Source organism: Podarcis gaigeae (genome assembly GCF_964106915.1).
Source record: "Podarcis gaigeae genome assembly, chromosome: 4".
Lineage (NCBI taxonomy): Eukaryota > Metazoa > Chordata > Lepidosauria > Squamata > Lacertidae > Podarcis > Podarcis gaigeae.
In genome coordinates this window covers 82,984,347-82,998,776 of record NC_139677.1, presented here as the reverse complement: position 1 = coordinate 82,998,776, position 14,430 = coordinate 82,984,347, and the positions used below count along the sequence as shown (strand labels likewise).

The 14,430-nt window shown below is 45.4% G+C and overlaps 1 protein-coding gene and 1 pseudogene across 10 annotated transcripts in view; one reads left to right on the top strand and one right to left on the bottom strand.

The window, feature by feature from the left end:
- SPATA13 (spermatogenesis associated 13) overlaps positions 1 to 14,430 on the bottom strand; it is a 106,463-nt gene that overhangs the window by 37,196 nt on the left and 54,837 nt on the right. For 6 of the 9 annotated variants that reach the window (XR_014563559.1, XM_083736111.1, XM_083736114.1 and 3 more), the window contains exon 2: positions 3,701 to 5,503. The exons of 2 other annotated variants lie outside the window; for them this stretch is intronic. Coding sequence is in view for 6 of the 7 variants with exons in the window: in XM_083736111.1 (XP_083592237.1) it covers positions 3,701 to 5,503 (1,803 nt within the window). In the remaining variant the exon portion in view is untranslated. Of the gene's footprint in view, positions 1 to 3,700; positions 5,504 to 7,472; positions 7,673 to 14,430 lie in introns of those variants that run through there. One more of the 9 variants, XM_083736113.1, reaches the window with a different exon arrangement.
- LOC310842771 (heterogeneous nuclear ribonucleoprotein M pseudogene) lies at positions 12,073 to 14,141 on the top strand (annotated as a pseudogene). The gene has a single exon. The product of its transcript is annotated as a heterogeneous nuclear ribonucleoprotein M pseudogene (transcript).

The window sequence follows — 14,430 nt, the reverse complement described above, 5'->3', positions numbered from 1 at the left end:
AGGAAGTATTCTGGATGGCTGATAAAACCCCAAACTGAAAATCAATCCTGTCAAATATGCATGGAAAGTTCTGCTTTAAAGTATCTCACCACTAGATGGCAGGTTGTGAACACAAACAGACGGTTTCAAAAGGACCCTGGTACAATATGGAAGAAAACGTGCAGTGTTGTTTTCATTTATCTTGGTTTTCCTATCCGTTTCAAAGCATGACTTCACACGTTCACAAAGTATGAGACCTGCATAATAATCCAGCAGCCTCAAAAGGCTGCAACTTAAGTCTTCTGTGTTTTCCTGTGCCAACCTAGGTCTTCTTTTGGTACTTTGCTTCAGAATCAGTAGCACAACTTACAAGCTTTCATTCAAACGTTACTAGCTCTAAGGAAGGCAGAACATGCAAACTCTCTTCCAGCCAATTAAGTAACAATATCACTAAAGACGCAAAGACTTACAACCCAAATATTTGGTACAGAGCAGGTTCTGGGTCACAGAAAAGCATTTTTTTTTTTGGGGGGGGGGAAACGTTAAGCCGTATTACAATGTGTTGAACCACTAAATGCATTTCTGTCTATTTGCTAGCCAAGTCTTGTACAGAGCCCACTCCTGACTCTGCTACTTGCTATCCTTCTTGGCTATAGATGCCAGGGACTGAAATTTGGACCTACTGGATGCAAACTGCATGGCAGGGGGTTGGACTAGATGACCCTTGGGGCAACTTCCAACTCTATAATTCTATGATTCTACCACTGCGCTATGCCCAAGGAAAACGCCCTGTCGCTGCCCTCATGACAACCTCCTCCCCAGGTCTCCTTCTCTGCTCCCACCATTGCACCCATGAAGCTGGGAGGAAGGGGTCAGATCCACAACCTGAAGCAAATGGCTTCACCTCGCCTAATGCATGTGCCTCCCCTGTGCCCAAGGAACTATATTTACATACTTAGTTTTTATTTATTCATTTTATCATCACATTTATTTCCCTTGTTTCCTCAAGGAGCTCATGGTGACGTATGTACAGTGGTACCTCGGGTTAAGAACTTAATTTGTTCTGGAGGTCCGTTCTTAACCTGAAACTGTTCTGAACCTGAGGTACCACTTTAGCTAATGGGGCCTCCCGCTGCCACCACTGTGCAATTTCTGCTCTCATCCTGAAGGAAAGTTCTTAACCCGAGGTACTATTTCTGATTTAGTGGAGTCTGTAACCTGAAGTGCCTGTAACCTGAAGCGTCTATAACCCAAGGTACCGCTGTACATAGTTCTCTCCTTATTTATCTTTACAAACAACCCTGTGGGGTAGGTTAGGCTAAGAGGCAGTGACTTATCTCAAGATCGCCTTCTGGGCTTCATGGCTGAGTGGGGACTTGTAATCCTGGTGTCCCAGGTACTGCTCCACACCACACTGGCTCTCTTCACATAAATGTTCTTATGCAGATCTCTACCATTTATTCCAGTGACAGAATCTGTGTAGGATTTGCAGTGCATTTTGAAGCTTTATTACTTAACACCTAGAACTATTCTGAAGCCCTGACATTCTTTCATCCTTCCACACAGTGTAGCAGTTTGCAAGAGGTGAAATATGGACTGTTTTTATTCCTCTTTGCCTGCTACCATATGATTCAGCTATTGTGCTAGAGGTGGCTCTTCCCTTCACACATCTGCAATATAACATTTTAGATACATGTTGTTCCAAAAGAATAAAAGTATCTAACCAGTTACGCTAAGTATTACAAAATACAGGAAGTCTAAGCGATGGAAAACATTGAGTGGTATTAGACTTAAGTTTTACTCACAGCAGACACATTGAAATTAATGGACCTAATTTAGTTATGTTCATTAATTTCAGTGGGTCATCTCTGAGTAAAGCTGAGTTGAATACCATCTTTCAGATTCTACGAAATGGTTGGGGGAAGGAATGTGCTTTGTAGAATTAATGAAGTTATGCAAAACTACAACATAACAAATTAAGCTAATAGAAGGAGCCTGAGAAAGTGAAAACACACACACACACTTTTTGGTTTTACTAACTGCTACTTATAGCAAGTAGGTCAGTCTTGCTGAGCCACAACATTTCTGCATTATTTTTACACCATTCCATTCACTCATAGCAAGTTTTAGTTTAAACTGTATGAAGTATGTATCATAGATGCACTGGGCAGGTTTGACAAAGACCTTCAGAACACCAACAGCTGCTTTATATTTACACTACAAAGAGATATAGGAGTTTTACCTAATTAACCTCCTTGCAATATTGCAATGATGTAACTGCCGGTATACGTTGCAAGTTAAGAAACAGGAAGCAAAATAAGAAAAAGCATGGAACCTGAGTGCAGCAGAAAGCCACAGAGAAGTGGTTCCTTCCCTGCTGCTCCACAAATTCAGTTCTCAGCTTTTGCTAAAGATATAGCACTTCTGTGCCTCAATATCTCACACAATTACAGGTATATTTGTGCTGTTGGGATGCGCTGGGAATTTAACACATCGATGTATTTACTTAACATAGTTCTGCTCCCAAGATTTACTTCTTTTAAATGCTTTTAAATATTCCAGGAATGGTATATAACAGGGTGAGTGTTGGGGGAAGAATATCTTTGGCCCTCCAGATGTTGTTGGGCTACAACTTCCATCATCCCATATTGGCCATGCTTGGTGGGGTGATGGGAGTTCGATTCCAACATCTGGATGGCCACAGGTTAGCCACTCCTGGTATACAGTGTCAAAGGCCAATGAGCATATGAAAAGAGAGATAGGGATTGGTGGACAAGATAAACGGAACAAGGGTCTATTGAAGGACACTTAAATCCTTTCTGGATCGAAGTTCTGACCGACCCACCAAAAGTTTTGAACTTTCTTTTAAGTTATTCTCTCCAAACCAACAGGACTAGACGCCTGCATGTTATGTACATATCTTAACAACTATAATAATGACTGTTACGACATTCAAACGCTATACAGAACAGGGCTATTGAGACAAGGATTACAGATGAGGAATACATCTGAAATGCTTAATAAAGTAGAAATCAATCCATGGGGTCACTCTTAATTATTGGAATCATATGTCACCCACAGCTGCCAATTCATAAACAGAGCTTAGAAAAGAATGGATTCTTTTTGAAATATGCCCCTAACTGCGCCTTTAAATAATGTACCAACACATACCACCGTTCAAACATGGCAGAACTGCAACAACCTGTTAAGATCTGTGTATGCAGCTCCTGTCATCATGAAGCCTTCTGTATAATTTTAGCATGCTTGGGAGTGACTTCAAGGTCCCTTAACTGTTTAGCACCATGGCTACTACCATGTGGCTTACACTAAGTGTCTTTTGACAGGGCTCCAGCCATGGACTCACCTAGCTGGATCCTGCTTGGTCTTGATCCTGTCACAAGGTGGTGAGGTTGCAAATTGCAATAGGGCTGCCCTCGAAAATGTACACAAGCCATCTCCCTTCCATGGCTTTCTTTATTAATGTGCACAGGAGGGCAAACTACTCCAGTTTCCCCTTTGAAATGGAATTGTTTACACACTTCTTTGCACACTTACTTACTTCGGAGTAAATATGCAGAGAATATAACTGCAAGAGTGATTAAAATACATACACACAAGTTATCTAAGCCACCTGACATTACATGAGTAGTAGTCAATACTTAGTTAACCCCAGAAGTGGAGTATCACTCCTTCCTTCCACGGGGCTTGTTTTCCTCCTTACCTCCTCCTTCTTTTCATCAACACTCACAGCTAAATTGAGACTCAGCTGAGAGTGGCTGCTGATGCCACTGTCTTCATTTGTGTCATCAAAGAACACAGCTTGCACCGAGTCCTGGAAGCAAACAGGGCTCTTCCCTAGCTTGGCAGAAGGCCCATCCCCTCTTCCCTCGCTTTCCACGGAGCTGAGTGACAAGGTGCTGTTCCTGTCAGGACAACGGAAATCCATATTGCACTTGAGGTTTTGGGCACAAGGGCTCTGAGGCTTGGGGATGACAGGTCTGGCAGGGGTGGCAGGATGCTCAGTGCTGCTGCATGTAAACTGGCGAGAACTTCTTGGCTCATCAGAGTCTTCGTAAAACACTTCGTTCGCGATTGTCCCAACGTCCTGAAGTGGAGGCGGCGAAGACACCGAATCTGGAAGGTCACAGGACGACATCCTGAGACCGCTGCCTTCAGGGGTTAATGTATTAGCCGCAACGTTGTCATCCTCAGAACTCTGGACACTCGATGTGGAAACGGTAGAGTCTGGGCTGCTCCTGGGAGGTGCACACCTCCGTCTATCTTTCTCAGTGTTGCTGGAAACCCGACGTGAGTAATCATCATGCAGCCGACTGTTTGATCTAGTCCTCTGGTTCGGCTCATTAGAGGATGGGATCTCGTTCCTGGGACCGTCTTTCTTCAACGCAACGTCAGCAACGTTGCTGACAAGTTTCAAAACTCTGTCGAAATCCTTCGCCCTGATTGGGCTCTTCCAGCGTTTCGACTGGCGCTCCGAGTTCTTGCTGGCTTTGTCAGAGTCCGCTGAAGAAATACTTGTTGTTCTCTGTGGAGTCTGCTTTTCGTTCACTACTTTGAGGTCGGTGAGGTTTGAGGTCGACTTCCTTTTGAATGAGCTCTTTTTCAGGAAGTTCAGGTTATCTGTGCTTTTGCTCCTCCGGTAGATGACTTTGCTGCTTTCAGAATCTTTCACTACTATTTCGCAAATCTGGGCCTCCTGTATGACAGGGGATACCGTCCTGGTAGTGTCCTGATGGCCCTGGATTTTATCGGTGTCTAATAAATTTATACGGCCAATCCCATAGGCACGCCTGATGCTGCGTGACCTGCGAGTGTTCCTCAGGAAGGAATCATCGCCTTCCTCCCCGTCAGAATGATCAGAAACAAAAGCATTGTCTGTTGTGCTTTGCGAGTCATGTAGTGGCCCTGAATAAGAATACCTGTTTGTTTGAACTCTCACCAACGTATTGTTTGGGACACGCTTTCGGATATTATTTTCCAACACGCTATCATTTAAGGTGTCAGAGTCTTCCTTGGCTGGCATTCCTTGGAGAACGGAGGATTTTAACTTCTTGAAAGATCCTATTTTCCTAATGGAAGACAGGGCATTCCATGTTGAGGGGTTCCCCATGACTATCAGAGAACGAGGCCTTTCCACATTGGAGCCAGATCTTTTCCGAGGAGTGGAGAAAAAGTGCATGAGTTTGGAAGGGCTGACTTTATCATCCTGGCCTTCATTTTCATAGCTGCGACTTGGGTCACCACTCTGACCTAAGGAGGTATTGCAGTGCTTCGATTCCTTATTATCCATCACCATGCAGGTAACAGAGGTGCCGTTTCCACAGCCATTCTGATACGTTGTCATATTTTCTGCGTAAGCATCGGGATATATGGGGTTATATCTCACATCCAAAACCTTGTCTCCTTCATTCTCACCAAACCAAAGCCTTTCTTCAGTGGTGCATCTTTTGGGGTTGTTGTTTTCACATCTGTGGTGTGGATTTAGTTCTCCAGTAGTCTGCACTGCCTGCACCAAGAAAACAAAGCCAGCATTTAGCATGTTTTTTTCTCCATAGAAAAAAAAGGATTCATTTGTGTAAAATGCAAGGATTTCTTAAACAAGGCTCTCTCGTGGAATTGAGAAATACTTTTTGAGGACACAAACATTATCTGAGTTACTAATTACATCTACAGTCATACCTCGGGTTACAGCCGCTTCAGGTTGCGTTTTTTCGGGTTGCAGACCGCCGAAATCTGGAAGTACCGGAACGGGTTATTTCCGGGTTTCGTCGGTCGTGCATGCGCAGAAGCGCTAAATCGCGCTTTGCGTAGAAGCGCCAAAACGCAACCCGTGCATGCGCAGACGTGGGTTGCAAACGTGCATCCCGCACGGATCACGTTCTCAACCCGAGCGTCCACTGTATTATAAGGGGGGCATTTGCTCTGCAGGCTTGGGATACTGATATTAGAAAGAATCCAAAGGGTCAAAAGAGGGTCCATCAATGGAATTATTCCATGGATCAGGATCCAGCTCAAGCTCCCATTGGATTTCCTTCATGCTGTTGTATCAATGGGGCCTAATTCTGTAGTCAGTTTTTCCTAGGAGACCTATTTCTCAGGATTCCTGTCTTTGCCCCACAGCACTCTTTGCGGTATTTCTCCAAAAGCACCTGATGAAGGGACCTGTGCCTGCCAAAAAGATGTTTGGGACTCTGACCACTGGGACTTGTTGAAAGGATGAGATAAAGAATCCTAAAATAAAAATAATAAAATAAATTTAACTAACACGTTCAGAATTCAGAGCTTAATAAATATTAAAGGGAGTGAAAAATATGAAACATGCCTCAGCCCACATACACAAGTAACAAATTAAGCTTCTGTGTGGATTACTGGAAATTCAAAACACCCAATAAGTTTTTCAGTCTAGTTTTAATTTCTCCCTTAGAAGAAAAATACATTGCATAAGCATTATGTAGTACACGCTTCATAAAGTAACCTGGAAATTCCTAGAACCCTCCTCCTCAAACTTATCCCAGCCTTGTTAAGTCCATCTTTTCCTTATGTAGGAGTTTTATTTTCTTTTATTTAAAACTTGTGTCACAGTAGGAGGAGTGGGAGTTTAAGTGTGGGCTCCCAGGAGATGTTTTAACAACTCTTGCAATTCCATTTTCCCCTGTTACCCTATTCCCATATTCACAGCTTAACTGATCATACTGCATAAAGGGTAATTCACATGCTTGAACATAAATATTTACAAAGAGCTGCTTTAAATGGGGTTAGAACAATTTTTCAAATAACTTTAGAAGGAGTTCAGAACAAGGACTCCCATCTCAGCATCCTTTTAGTTCTTATATTTAAAAGTAAAAATGGGGGGGGGGAATTGGGGGGCTGGGTTAAGTCAAGGACTCTCACAGAAAAACATGACAATTGTTTTTAAATATGCAATCCTAGACACCCTAGGGAGTAAGCTCCATTGAAAACAGTGGGGCAGACTTCTGAATAAACATGTCTAAAGTCGTGCTGCAAAGTCATATTGCCCCCAGAATATATATATATAAAGAACAGTACAGACTGGAAGTGGGTAAGTTAGTGCTTAAGATGCTGCATTATAATACAAATCAGTTCCTGTTTAATTGTACACACTTCTTTTTAAACAAACACTATGGGATGAAAATGCAGAGAAAAACAAATGCACATAACAATTGCCACTGAAGAGGATGATTTTAAAAAATGCTTTCAAGGAATCGCTTCCCTCACTGGCCTGCAAAAGATAAGGAGTCCGCCTAGTCTTTCCCCCTCTCCCTCTTAGCTTTCCCAAGTTTCAGACTTCCAGTTCAAATGGGGCACCTGCTAGGCTCTGCTTTTCTTTCTAATCCGAGGAAAGGAAGAAAAAAAGAGAGCCCCCAACAGAGCAGATGTGCTCCTATAGCTAAGGAAGCCGGGGAAAGCCATGCGCTCGCCGTCCTTCCCTCCCTCCCTCCGGCAGCTGCGGTTACCTGGCAAGGAGGACTGGACTAAACTTTCCCGCCTGCACGCCGGACAGCAGATCACAGCCAGGATCGAGAGGAGGAGGAGGAGCTGGATCACCTCTGATCCTCTAAGGTAGCCTCTCCCCACCCCACCCCCTTACACCGGAGGGGAGAAGAGGACGGAGAAATGAATGTGGAGCAGCGGCAGAAACCTCCCACATAAACACGCCTCCTAGTCGCTGTGGTGGCGGCGGCCGCCTCCCCACCCCCACCCCTGGTATAGGAGGCTAATCTGCTCCCAAGCATCACTATGGCAGCAACCGGAACAGAGGGAGAGAGGGAGGGAGGGACGGGGAGAGGAAAGACCTTAGTAGCAAGCTGGGCAATGAGGGCAGGGACCTGACTAGTATTGGCAGGGTTGGGGTGCCTGGCTAGCCTAAGCGCACAGGATGGGGCGCCAAATGGGCGGAAAAACACAACTATCACCACCTACGGTGTGTTTAGACGGGTAGCTGCTGCGAAGATCAATAAAAGGCCAACTGCACTGGTGTGGAAAAGAAATGTCCACAACATTTTGTCCTCGCTCAAGGAGCCACGTTACCAAAGTCGCCCCCGGGGACCCCCTCTCCCCCAGGGATCTGCGGATAGTCCCTTAGCGGGCTGTCTTTGTTTTACTAAAAAAAAAAAAAATCCTTCCAGTAGCACCTTAGAGACCAACTAAGTTTGTTACTGGTATGAGCTTTCGTGTGCATGCACACTTCTTAAGTTTCCTGGAAATCTACCGAGGACCCTGAGTCTGGTGCAAAAGGATTCTTAACCCAAGAGCTTGTTTTTAGCACCAGGGCTGAACGGAACTCGCGCCCCTTCAGCACCAAAGTCCACTCCGAGTTGACCCCAGCAGCAGCAGATGTAAAAACAACTTTGCATTTTTATACTACCCATATAACCGACGACTCTGGCCGGTTTGCAGACTATTAAACGCAGCACGCATGGCGCGATCCTATACGAGTCACCTTAGAAGTCCAGTTCCGTGGATTTGAATGGGACTCAAAACTCCCCGATGGCAGCCTTAAAACGGTATCTTAAATGCCACCCCTAAAACCAATTACAAATCCATCAAGTGGAGTGGTGGTGTCAGAATATCTTGCCGGATCCGCCGCATCTCTATTCTTTCCCATCAATTCCCCGCCCCGCCCCTCGTGGTGAGAGAAATTATCCTTGTCTCCTCAGTGAAAGAGGAGCTGATGCCCGCCTTGTGGCCCCTTCACCCTAGAGGCACAGTCCATGCCCCTTTATCTATAAAGATACAACGAAAGTTGACCCGGGGGGGGGCTGGGGGCACGGGATAAAATAATCACGCATCTCACTTAAAACAGGGTGATTTACATTTGGGCAAACACTCATTAAGTGCCCCTTCCCCCCACCCCGCCTTTCTTCCGACTCCGCCAGAGACAAAGGGAGGCTGTTTGGCTCTCCGTTTGGAACAGCCGATAACAAGAGTAGCAGCCCAGCCAATATAAATGACAAAAAGTGAACCAGGACAGCCAGCTTTCTCCCTGGTGGGGGTCGGGGAAGGCTGCTTTGTTTTGTTTTTAAGATACCCTCAGAATCTAGCAACGTTAGAAACATTACAAGATTTTATTTTAAATCATATTGAAAATGAATTTTGCGAAGCTTCTTTAAAAATAATATAAAAAACTCAAGTGTTGTGTGGTTCATATTACCCTGCAAAATCTCTAGACCTAAAAAAAAATCTTTTGAAAAAGCAGCACCTTAAGGGTGCAATCCTATACCCACTTACCTAAGAGTAAGCTTCACTGAAATTAATGGAATTTACTTCTGTGGAGACTTGTATAGGATTGCACTTTGAAAAAATAAACCCCCTGTAAAATCTTGCCCTTATCGCAGTTCCAGCTGAGTCAATTCAAGCTGGTTGTGGCTTAAGAAATAGCCACACTGGAGCAAGAGGAAACTGAAGATATTTTAACATATAAATTACCTGCTGTTAATTGCGCATGTACTGTCAACTGCACAATTGAGAACTGTGTGTTCTCATTTGCAGAAATGTTTTACTTAAAACCTGAAAATTAAATAGCCTGTTCTGAGTTCTAAAATTTCACATGTTCTAATGCAGTGGCTCTCATAGCCCCACCCCGACCAACCACTTGATAATCACAAAGGATCTAGCCTATCTAATGGCAGGCAACTGATGGGTTTTTCTACTTGTTTTAGCAACTGTCATATTATAGTATTTTCTGCATAACAATCTGAATTCTATGAAATAAAATATAAGAAATAAAAGAACCAATAACGTACAGTTCAAAACCATTATGCGTATTTAATGCAACTGATGGGTTGTTTACAATGACAAATCCACAGACATGCTGCAGGACAACCTGAAAGAAATCCATGGACCACTGGTGGTCCACAGACCACAGTTTGGGAACCCCTGTTCTAAAGGGTAGTCGAGACATTGGTGAATATGCAAAGTTTCTATACATGTACATGGTGGGGAGTCTTGCTCATGCATGTTGAAACTGCCTTCTCATTACACACATTCAGGATAACTTCAGAAACAATATATCTTGTACATATACATATATCACACATACAATCTATTTGCAGTCTAGCTCAGTTGGTTAGAGAGTGGTGCTGATAACACCAAGGTTGCAGGTTTAAGGTAAGGGACAGCGGCATAGTCCTGCATTGCAGGGGATTGGACTAGATTATCCTCAGGATCCCTTCTATTCTATGATTCAGGCTCTGTACCTGCTATTGGGAACCTGGAATATACCATGGCTTGGGAATCAGCACTCTGAAACCCGGTCTCTTTCCTTGCTAGTGTTAACTACAGTGCCAGATTACACATGCATTAACATAATCATTTACTGTAGTTTGCTTTCAAACGAGAGATTGAAACCAATTTCTGATCCTGGTTTCAGTCTCTGATTTTAGAAGCAAACTATGGTAATAATAATAATAATAATAATAATAATAATAATAATAATAATAAATTATTATTATTTGTACCCCACCCATCTGGCTGGGTTTCCCCAGCCACTCTGGGCGGCTTCCACAGAGACGAAAAATACACTAAAATGTCACACATTAAAAACTTCCCTGAATGTCTTCTGAATGTCAGGTAGTTGTTTATCGCTTTGACATCTGATGGGAGGGCGTTCCACAGGGCGGGCGCCACTACCAAGAAGGCCCTCTGCCTGGTTCCCTGTAGCTTTGCTCCTCGCAATGAGGGAACCGCCAGAAGGCCCTTGGCGCTGGACCTCAGTGTCCGGGCAGAACGATGGGGGTGGAGCCACTCCTTCAGGTATACTGGGCCGAGGCCGTTTAGTGGTAACCATGGTTATAATGGTTCAAATTTAAGTTGAAGCTAACCAGAGGAGGGGAGGAAAAGTCAGGAGAAGCAGAGGAAGGTGTCAGTCTATGAGCACTAGCCATCACCAAACCATGGTTTGGCAACTTGACACAGGTTGCACATACCCTTCTTCCCCCTCTCCCTTCTGGGATGGGAATTTCTGTTAGCCACTGTTTAACCGAGGCTAGGCATTATATTGATAGTGATGACTACCAGAAGGGGTTGAAATTAGGATTCAAATCCTGTTTGCAGAAACTCTAATTTGAACCATGGTGAACTGCTGATGCAGCCATCATCTGTGGTTAAGACTGATGGCATCTCCTTAAGAAGGCAGGAAAGAAATGTGTGATACCCCAGACAGTTCACAACTGCTTAAGCATGGTTAAGTAATGTCAGGAGGGTTATGCAAGCATTGAGCCTAAGCAACAGAGGTACAAGAAACTGAACAATTACTTTTTGTAGGTTGTTCTAAAAAGCTGCAGTTCATTCTTATTATTTGCAACCTGTTCATTTGTCCCCAGCTGAACAATAACATATGTAATTCAATAAACCCTTCTTCAAACATCATAAAGTGTGGGAGAATCAAGTGTAGACATTAAAAACAGAACAAGTTTGGAGAACAAAATCCCGATTGGTAAAGGGCAAAAGAGCTGTTAGTGTGTGTTGATGATGGTCTCTGGTATTTATAGCAACAAAATGAAAGGCATGTTTTTAAATTTTAAATCTCTGATTTAAAGAAGGTTTAATATGCATGTGACAAGGAGTGAAGAGGATTACAAACTGAAGCAGTGTGTGAAAAGATTACAGAAAGGTGACGGGAAACAAGTTATACTGAAGGGGGGGTTCTGTCTAAAAGAAGAAAAAATAATTTTAGAAATGCAAATGTGTTTTGATATTAGCAATTCATATTAATCCCTAGCACCGTAAATACTTTATATAGCACTTCTAATTTGCAATGTACTGTTTAGCTTTTATTGTGTTCACCTTTCAAAACCCTGTGCAATAAATCTTTATTATTCCCATTTCACAGCGAGAGACCAGAGTCTGACAGACAGTAATTTACCAAAAGGCTATATATCTGTGGTAGAGCAGAAATATACATAAATCTGCTTGAACGGTTCGCGCGGGCAACAGGCTGAGAAGGAGCAATAAATGGCGGTGGTTTTGGAGGGCAGCGCCAAGATGGCAGAGGCCGGGGCCCTGGCCGGCGGAGGGATGGTGGCAGCCAATGGGGCTGAGAATGGCGTCGGGATGGCATCCCCAAGAGTGAAGGCGAACGGCCAAACCAGAACGAGAAAAGGAAGGAGAAAAATGCCAAAGGGGGAAGAAGGGAGTCGCTTTGAGCCCCATGCCAGCCCTTCGAAAAGATACCAAGCCTTCATTACCAACATCCTCTTCGATGTGAAGTGGCAGTACCTCAAAGATCTGGTCAAAGAGAAAGTTGGTGAGGTAACATACGTGGAGCTCTTAATGGACGCTGAAGGAAAGTCAAGGGGATGTGCTGTTGTCGAGTTCAAGATGGAAGAGAGCATGAAGAAGGCTGTGGAGGTTCTCAGCAAGCACAGCCTCAGTGGGTGGCTGTTGAAAGTGAAGGATTCTGATGGAGAGCATGTGAGGAGAGCCGTACAGAAGGCCATGGCTGCATCTGGTGGCGGGATGGGGATCGGCCCTGGTCCCGGTGGCCCCGGGATGATCAACATCCCTCCCAGCATTCTCAATAACCCAAACATCCCCAACGAGATCATTCATGCCCTACAGGCAGGCAGGCTTGGGAGCACGGTCTTTGTGGCCAATGTGGATTACAAAGTTGGCTGGAAGAAGTTGAAGGAGGTGTTCAGCATGGCTGGCGTAGTGGTCTGGGCAGACATCCTGGAAGACAAAGATGGCAGGAGCCAGGATATTGGCACAGTGACTTTTGAGCAGGCTATTGAAGCTGTTCAGGCCATTTCCATGTTCAATGGGCAGCTGCTGTTTGATAGACCGATACATGTGAAGATGGATGAGTGAGCCTTGCCGGCCCCAGCAGCTTCCTCATGGACTCGGAGGCATTGGCATGGGACTGGGGCCAGGAGGAATACCTATTGATGCAAACCATTTGAACAAAGGTTTGGGTAAGGGCAACCTGGGACCTGGAGGAATGGGCATAGGAGGCTCGGGCTTTGGAATGAACAAAATGGGAGGGATGGAAGGGGATGAAGCGGAATGGAGAATCTGGGCTGTTTCCCTTCTGGGATGAACGTGGGCAGGATGAGCGAAATGGACCGTGGAGGCGGGTTTGAAAGAGACTTCCCAAGGAACGAAATGGGGATGGCTCGTAGCTTTGGAGACATCCTGGACAGGGGGCTGGGTGGTGGCAGAGGCAGGGCCAGCATCTCCACGATCGACCGCATGGGCATGGGCATCAATAGGCTCTCCTCGGGCATGGGGCATGGCATAGAAAGAGTGGGCTCCAAGATGGACAGGATGGGGCTGGTGGTGGACTGCATAGGCTCCGGCGTAGACAGGATGGGCTCCGGCATTGACCGGATGGCTCCCCTCGGGAGACCACTTGGCGTCCAACATGGACCGCATGGGCTCTGGGATAGACTGCATGGGGATGGAGAAGATGGGCACAGGGCTAGGGTTCAGCATTGACCGCATGGGATCTGCCATGGACCGCATCAGCACAACCATGGACCGAAAGCTCCAGCATAGAAAGGATGGGCCTGGGCATGGACCACATGGTCCCTGCGGAGATGGGGCCCGCAGGGATGAGCCCCATGATGGACAGGATGCCCGCGGGGCTGGACCGCCTTGGGATGGCCTCCATCGACAGGATAGGAGTGGACAGTATTGTGGCCAGCAACATGGACAGAAAGGGTCTCAACCGCATGGTGGCTGCGGCAACCAACATGGACAGGATGGGGCCCGCCATGGGGCAGGGCATGGGGGCAGGGCTAGACAGGATGGGGCTCGCCATGGGGAGCACCTTCGAGAGTACGATGGAGATGGACAGGGGAAACTTTGCCGCTGGAAGCTTCACCGGCGCCCTCGGGACCGGAGGACCTGCCACCACCGCCGGTGTAGCCAGGAAGGCTTGCCAGATTTTTGTGAGAAAGCTTCCTTTTGATTTCACGTGAAAAATGCTGAAAGACAAGTTCAATGAGTGTGGCCACGTCATGTATGCAGACATCAAAATGGAGAACGGCAAGTCCAAAGGGTGCGGCATGATTCGATTTGAATCCCCGGAAGTCGCCGAAAGAGCCTGCCTTATGATGAATGGGATTCAGCTTCGTGGCAGGGAGATAGACGTATGGATTGACAGGAATGCCTTAAGTTGTGTTTTTTGGCATGGGCGAAGGGACGAAGGGAGAGCGCTTGGGGTTTGTACTTTCTTGTTGGGATTTTTTAAAAAAATTGGATGTGAAGATGGTAAGACAACTCAGTTGCTTTCTGCAGTAATTTTAGTTCCTTTTTTAAAATAAGATTTGCTTTTTCCCATTTTACTGTCCTGGGTTTTTTGTTTTTGAATTGAAACTGTGTTTTAACATTCACAATTTGGTTCTATGTAGTGGTGTCGCATTACACTACGTCTTTGGTAAATAAACGCCAGTGGCGGGTGGCTATCAAGTC